General features: G+C 38.6%; 1 protein-coding gene and 1 pseudogene across 1 annotated transcript; both read left to right on the top strand.

Moving 5' to 3' along the window:
• The first annotated feature begins 1,535 nt into the window (after positions 1-1,535).
• Positions 1,536-3,297, top strand: LOC113354259 (annotated as a pseudogene).
• Positions 3,298-4,322: 1,025 nt separating this feature from the next.
• Positions 4,323-6,170, top strand: LOC113352425. The gene is made up of 2 exons (XM_026596243.1): positions 4,323-5,090; positions 5,403-6,170. The coding sequence occupies exons 1-2, from the start codon at positions 4,323-4,325 to the stop codon at positions 6,168-6,170; spliced, it is 1,536 nt and encodes a 511-aa protein (XP_026452028.1).
• Positions 6,171-8,490: the final 2,320 nt, after the last annotated feature.

Genomic DNA, 8,490 nt, shown 5'->3' with positions numbered 1-8,490 from the left:
AAAATGGTCGTGTAAAATCAAATTACAGCTGTTGACGAGTTTTTCTTCTTACTGCTTCGAAGGTCAATCCATGTTTTAAGCGGAAAATGGGTCAATTGTCCAAATATTTTTAAAACACGGTTCAAATAGACGAGTAAAAAATAGTTTGGGTGAAATGAACACAAAAAAAATAGCAAGGATGAAACTGAATTTATTCTGACTTAAACTTAAAAAATAGCAAGGATGAAATTGAATGCATCCTGATGTAAATTAAAAATAAGAAAAAATATTTGAAAATGCGTAGGATGAAACTGTTTACATCCTGACTATTTTTACTTTTTTTTTTGTCAATTTAAACAATATCAAAATCTAACTGTCCTTTCTAACCAATTTCGTGTATTTTAAGCCACATGGGGAAGTAACCTGTAACGTGAATCACTTAACTTATTAATGACCAAGTCATTTCTTTTGAATATGTAACTATTTCATTTGGGGTTACAATGTCAGATGAGCTCAGGCAGGTAACATTATTGGTCTGTTAGAAGCTTGGAAATTCAGAAGGGGCAGATATGGAGGCAGAAAAATTTGGCCTCTTATTCTTTTTGCTATTGTTTGGGCCATTTGGAATGAGAAGAACAGGAGGGTCATGGCTCATAAACGACCAAAGACCTCAACAGTAGTCATCAATGAAGTAAACCTGCTAATTTTCATTTGGGGTTCAAACCAGAATTGGTTTGGGCATTATAATTTAGAGACTTAGTTACCCATTGGAAGGTTATGGTTGATAGAATGTAATTGTTTAAAATGTCTCTAAATGGGGGCATTTTGCCTTTTTTCTAATATACTAAACCTTTCTCCTAAAAAAAGAAAAAGTCATTTCTTTTGATCGTACTGTTTTTGTTTTAGATTGCTTTTGACTATCAAGTAAAACAACTATTCCATATATTCATAAATGAAATTATTAACAAATCATATATATCAAATGCTAATTGACATTGTGCAGCCAGCGTGTTAATACACGGAACAGACGACGTTAAATCCAGGCATATTCCAGATATACACGGTGATTATTACAAAAAAAGGAGTGTCTGAAATTGATCGAAAATGATTTACTCACCGAAGAATTTTCAACGCATACTCACAGTGTGAGAGGATGGGTGGGGTCCACTTCTGCCCCACCCCTATCCCAATATACCGAATATTGTCCTGGATCCGTGCGACCTCTCTCGGTGCATTCACGGTGCAAATTCTTCGCTGGGTCTAGCAAGATTGGAAACTAATAATCATTCATGGGTGATTAGGCAGAGAAGAAAAGGAAATTAGGATTACTTACTATTGCATATGATTAGAAAGCATAAAGTATGCTGACTTGGATCCAGCTCACACGATATAGGAGAATTTCAAGTAATCCTTTTTTCAGCCAAACATGTGGGAGGGAGCATATAACTATAATTAATTGAATCTTAATTAGGAAGTAAATAAATCAGAACTTGTATTATTGGTGATCTCTTCCTTTATAAACACATACCTTTAACTACCCTTTTTGAGCATCAAAAATTAGAGTCTCCTAATCATAATTCATTTAAAGTTCAAGATATCCCTTTTAAGAGACTTTCACTCATCGTATAATTCATTTCTGGAGAGACAGAGAGAGGGCGAGACATTATTATATCCAAATGGGAATTATTGATCAACAACAAGTGGTGGAGGTGCTATTAGCAAATAATAGCAACATTTCCTCTCTTCCATTGTTATCACTAAACCATGTATCTTATGTTTGTAAGTCTGTAGTAGAATCAGCTAGGTTTTATCAACAAGTTCTTGGTTTTGTGCTTATTAAGAGACCTTCTTCTTTCAATTTTGAAGGCGCTTGGTAAGTACTTATGTGAAATTGCATTATCATTTTGTAACCAAAATCTTATGTACCGCTGAATGAAAGTAGTCAATTTTGCGATTATTATTCATGTGTTGTGCCAATTAATAGTTTTTTTACTACTAATAAACGAAGGAAATGGAATATCATCAAAAATTAAGTTATAATTTCCGGTTTATATCGTTTTGATGGACATTTTTGCATGCATATTTTAATTGATGTAGGTTGTTTAATTATGGGATTGGGATACACTTGTTACAGTGTAATTCTGTTGACGACCTACGCGCAAAGCCATTATTCATTAATCGCAAGGATAATCACATCTCCTTCCAAGTAAGTATATTTTAGTTGGTAAATCTTTAATTAGTTAAGTTAATCTTATACATTTGAGACATAACTAATTGGATCAATTTTAATTAGTTATTGTTTAAACATAAATCATGACAGTGTACAGACATTAGTCTAGTAAAGAGAAAGCTTGCAGAAATGGGCACGAAGTACGAAACAGCCATTGTGGAAGAAGGAGGAATCCAAGTTGATCAACTTTTTTTTCCATGACCCCAATGGTTACATGATTGAAATCTGCAACTGCGTTCAAGTCTTAAAGCAGTATTGTCACCAAAAAAAAGGTTTCTCTCTCTTTGACTCTAGCCGTGCGATTTTGACTACGCGTCAAAGAGATTAGGGTTCCTTCCAGCAGTCATGGAAACTGCTCCTCCTCCTCCAGATCCAGGCATTGATGTTGTTGGAACTGATTTCTTCCCTCTCTTCTCTCTTCCTCTAATTTTATTGACTCGTCTAAACTTAATTGGAGTAGAGTTGCTAACCAATCCAAAACAATTTTGTCGAGTTCATCTGTGGGATTATCTTATCGTCCTCCGACTGTAATCAATGGAGTTGTTAAAGCTTCGATTAAAGATTGTGATATTGCAAAGCATTTGAATGGGTATGAAAAGATGGTGGTGGGTGGCTTTGTCGGGGGTCGATACCCATTCAATTATGTTAAAAGCTCAATTGAGAAGGCGTGGAGAATCAAAGGTAATCTCTCAATGACTATCCATGGTGAGAAAGCTTTCATACTTAAATTTTCACTTGATGAAGATCGTGTTACTGCTTTGGAACATGGACCTGTATTCATTTCTGGTAGCCCCTTTATTGTTAGAGCTTGGGAACCTTTCATTGGAAAGGAACTAGAGAATATCCAGTCAATCCCAGTATGGATGACCATTAGAGGTGTCCCTCTACATGCTTTCAACCCAGAAGCAGGGCCGGCCCTGAGATTTGGATGCCCCGAAGTCATGGTAAAATTGTTGCCCCATTCATCCTGGTACCCGTACACATTTGAGATAAGCTGAGCGGCACAGTTTTGATGTACATTTCCACTTCAATAAGACCACTGATCACCAACTGTAATATGATTAATAGGAAGTTCATTTTAATATCCATGTACGATGACTGCTAATAACCCTTTCCGACAGACAATCGGGAGAACACTAATTCTTCCCTGTTAGACATGCCAATTGTGTGCAACACGGACAACATTGAGCACGCAAAAACTTACCAAACAACTACTATTTTTAGATTGCAAAACAATCCTTACAACCATCACTTGAGTTATAAGTCTTCCATATAGATCGGGTGTAAATAATCACTTATGCAGCACAAAGGTACATTCTGAACTGGAAAGTTTAATCACTTATGCACATACCTTTCTAGCAGATGTACAATAGGTGCTACCAAATCGATCAAACCAATCAACATGATCTGCAAAATCCAAAAGCGCATGTTGGCAAAGAACCCATTGTTTCCAATCTTCTTAAAGAAAACCACAATCCATTTGCAAGGGAAAAAATTCTCCTCCCCACTTACCAGGCATTTGGACAAACAATTTATGTGCCTTCCAAGACACAGAAGTTTTGATAAAGTTGAAGATTCGAAGTAGTTTTTGAACAAATACAAAATAAGCAACCAACAAACAATGAAAAATTTAAGTTTAACTGAATTGAGAACTTGAAGTTTCTGCCCTAAAATATTAAATCGGGACTTCTTTTTAGAAAACTCAAAAAAACTAAATTGAATCTGTATCATGATTGTTGTATCTGTATAATGAATAATCAATTTTACATGAGTAATAGTTTAACTCGCCATTAATGGTGGTCGACGTAATAGAGAGGGAGAAAGAGGGATTTAGAACTGTACGGACCAGAGAATATCGATTGAGGCTAAACAAAAATTTGTTTCTGAAAATTTTAATTATATTTTTATCATGGGACTACTAAGTAAAATATTTATCTATAATGTGCCCCTTATCTTTTTACGAATTCGTCCCAATGTTTATCTCTAATTACATTTTAAACCAGTTTTGATTTTATTTTAACCATGACACCCCAAGCTTTGTTGCCCCCGTTGGCTGCTGCCCCAAAGTCAACCTTCGTTGACTTTGCCTCAAGGCCGGCCCTGCCCAGAAGGGATGAGTATTATCTCCAGTGTTGTTGGGAAGCCACTATTGTTGGATGGACCAACTGCTGCTCGTACTAGAATGACTTTTGCCCGTGTTTGTGTAGAAATAAACCCACAGTCAGATTTGAAGAAGGTCATTCCAGTAGTCTTTGAGAATGGGAAGGAGTGTACTGTTACTGCTGATTACGTCTGGAAGCCTCCCCAGTGCAAGATATGTTCAACCTTTAGTCATAATGAAAGTAAATTCCCTAAGAGAGTAGTCTCACATGTGCCTGCAGTAATGTATGTTCCTAGATTGAAAGAAAACAGTGGTAACTCTTTGAAACCTTCCTATAGTCAGCAACAACAGGATGTTGTGATGCAATCTGTGAATAGAGAGTGGGCTCCAGTAACACATAAGAGAAAATCAATGAAGATTGGTGGAGATGATGGCGTAAAAGATAAAATAAATGATGTTCAAGACTCTTCTCCTATGTATCCTCCTGGGTTTGAACCTGGTAGGATTATAATAGGCTCAATGCAGTTAACATCTTACCAGAACTCCTTTTCTCCTTTATTTGATGATGCAGTTGTAGAGGCAGGGACAATAGAGGGTGCTGGTGATCAGGCCATGAAAGAAATTACTAATACTCATGTGGATGGAGGACCTAATGTGGGTATGGATTTGATTGAACAATCTAGTGATTGTTTTAAGATTTGGTCAAAAGGCTCCACTAGCAAGGCAGGAGGAGCTCCTTTCATGGGTGTCAAAGGTACTGACCTAAAGAAATCGGGTCGGGTTAGGCAGTCGCCTTCCATACTCTCAATTCATGATTAATATAGGAGGTTGGAACACCAGAGGGCTCAATGACCCTCTGAAGCAGGTGTTAGTGAGGAATTTAATTAGTTTGAATAACATTAAAATTTGTGGATTAGTCGAAACTAGTGTGCAGGCTAAGAATAAAGACACAGTTAGGAATAATATTCAACCTTCTTGGTCTTGTCTAGATAACTATGATCATCATAATCTTGGCCGTGTTTGGCTTATGTGGGACCCAAGTTGGGCTAGAGTTCATTTTCTGTTTAGTTCTGACCAACTTGTGTTTTCTAGAGTGCCATTCAACATAGCCCTTGGTTTATTCTCACAATTGTTTATGGACATAATGTTGAAGAGTTACGAGTAGATATGTGGAACACAATTGCAAGATTTGCTGCCACAAATAACTTACCATGGTGTTTATTGGGAGACTTCAATGCGTGTTTGTATAATCATGAAAAGGAAGGGGATGTTAATGTGACTTCTACTTCGCTCAGCAGCTTCCAAGGGTGTTTTCAAGATGCTCAATTATTTGACTGCCCATTTGTGGGTTGTTTTTATACGTGGTCCAATAAACAAGATGCCTCAACCAGAATATCCTGTAAGCTGGATAGAGTTATCATTAATCTTCAGTGGCTGGATCTTTATCCTGATTCTATAACCGATTTTCTGACTTGTGGCATCTCTGACCATTCCCAAATGCTTCTCAGTGTTTTTCATGGTAGAGGGAATGTCCCTAAAGCATTTAGATACTTCAATACTTGGGCTGATGATATTGACTTCCTTGCAGTAGTAGAAGCAGCTTGGAATATGGAGGTACAAGGCACCCCTATGTACAGATTTGTGTCCAAGCTGAAGAATGTCAAGCAATTCCTTATTCCATGGAGGAAGAGCAGGTTTACGAACTTTAGTGCCCAAGTTGGTGCTGCTAAGACTCAACTTGAGAGTGTGCAAAGAGCCCTCCAGGTGAACCCCTCTTGTCCTGTCACCATTGCCAATGGGAGAGCAGCTATTCAAGACTATTCCAAGAAGGTTAGATACGAGGACTCGATGAAGAAATAACAATCAAGGGTCCAGTGGCTGAAGCTTGGTGACAACAACACGCCTTTCTTTCACAAGTCCATTGTGGAAAGAAGAGCCAGGAATAAAATTCTCGTTCTTTACAATGATGAAGGCGATAAGCTTACCTCTGACGAAGATATAGCCAATGAGTTTGTTGCTTATCATACTAACCTATTTGGTCATCATTCAGCTACTCCTTTTGATGCTTCTGCATGGAACCAGATTGAGCTAAGCAACCATGTATCTGTGGAAGAAGCCAACTTACTGACTTTGCCAGTCACAGCTGATGAGATCATCTCCGCCTTGTCCACTATTGACTCAGACAAAGCACCCGGACCGGATGGATTCTCGTCTTACTTCTTCAAACATAGTTGGAGAATCATTGGCCATGACTTTATCTCCGCAGTTAAGAGTTGCTTCTCGAGTGCTAAACTCCTGGGATAGGTAAATGCTACTCTTATATCTTTGATTCCTAAAATCCCTAATGCTTCTACCTTAAATGATTTTAGGCCCATCGCGTGTAGGAACGTTATGTACAAGTGTATCACCAAGATTCTAACTATTAGATTTAAGAATGTGGTGAAGAAGCTATTCAGTCCGTGCCAGTCTGCATTTGTATCAGGAAGATCCATTCAAGACAACATCATGTTAACCCACGAGCTTATTCGGAATTACCACAGGAACAATGGGTCCCCCAAATGTGCTCTCAAGATTGACTTAAGGAAAGCGTACGACTACATTAGATGGGATGTTTTGCTAATTACCCTTCAAAAATTTGGGATTTCCCGGAAATTTATTGACTGGATCAGCATGTGCATCACATGCCCTAAGTTCTCTATTATGGTGAACGGATCTGCGTATGGGTACATTGAAGGGAAGAGGGGTATTAGACATGGATGCCCTCTGTCGCCTTATCTTTTTCTGCTTGTTATGGAAGTTTTTAATTCTCTTATGCTCAGGCAGGTACAACTGGGATTCCTATCTCTTCATCCTAGATGCAAAGACCCAGTTGTCACACATCTCTTTTTTGCAAACGATCTATTGGTATTCATGAAGGGAAACGTACAATATGCAAGGTCTTTGGCTAACACTTTCACTACCTTCTCCAATAGGACTGGACTGGTCGTCAACAACACCAAGATCAATATATTTATGTCCTCTGTCGATCCAACCTCTTCCATCAGCATTAAATCCGTCTTGGGGTTTGAAGTTGGAGCTTTACCGGTCAGGTATCTTGGCCTTCCTCTTCTATCCACTAGGCTATCTCACTCTGATTGCTCCCCTCTTGTGGACCATATCATTTCCAGAATTAAGTCCCGGGAAACCAGAACTCTGTCTTTTGCAGGCAGAGTCCTCCTCATCAAGGTTATCTTCAGTAGCATGTTGATTTACTGGATTTCTTGATTTGTCCTCCCTAAGAAGACGGTAAATCTCATCAACTCCATTTTTAGGAAATTTCTCTGGTTAGGCATTGATCTTGTCTATAAACAACCCTCAGTTAAATGGGACTTAGCTTGTCTCCTGCACAGTGAAGGTGGCCTGGGCATCAGGTGTATAGAAACAACTAATACCGCTTCCAACCTTCGTCATATTTGGGATATAGTTTCTAACAAACCTACCATATGGGTTCTTTGGGTCAAGCAGAACTTGATTAAGGGGAAGGATTTTTGGACTCTCAGACCGCCAGCTGACTGCTCTTGGTGCTGGAGGCGCATCTTAGACCACAGAGGTGTTGCTAGCACTTTTGTATTGCATCTTATAGGCAATGGAGAAAAGACCAAGCTGTGGAAAGATAAATGGATCCCCCAAGGTACTCTGCTCAGTCTATTTCCTCCGCATTTACAGTATGATTCTTATCATCACTTGGATGCTTGTGTGAGTAGTTGTTTGACTAATGGAGAATGGACTCTATCTCCTAATCTGATGAATGCCTTGGGTAATACTTGTTTGGATATAGTCAATGTCAAAACAGACCAGTTGATTGAGGATAAAATAGTGTGGACAGCTGGGCAATTTGGGGATTTCACCCTCAAAGAAACCTACAATTCCTTAAGAGTCCATGCTCCTAAGAAAGAATGGAAGTCGCTTGTATGGTTCTCTCATTGTATTCCTAGACAGTGTTTTATAGTATGGGTGGCCTTGCGTAGGATATTGAAGACAAGATTTAAGCTTCTTTCTTGGGGTAAGGAAGTGGATCCTGTATGTGTCTTATGCTTGAGGACGACTTCCACCTGCTCTTCAACTGTAGTTACTCTAACACCATTTGGAGACGACTATATCCCCTACTTGGGTTAAGATTGTTCAGACAGCCTGATTGGGA

The sequence above is a fragment of the Papaver somniferum genome, chromosome 2, assembly GCF_003573695.1.
Source record: "Papaver somniferum cultivar HN1 chromosome 2, ASM357369v1, whole genome shotgun sequence".
Classification (NCBI taxonomy): Eukaryota; Viridiplantae; Streptophyta; class Magnoliopsida; order Ranunculales; family Papaveraceae; genus Papaver; species Papaver somniferum.
This window is presented reverse-complemented; position numbering and strand designations above follow the sequence as displayed.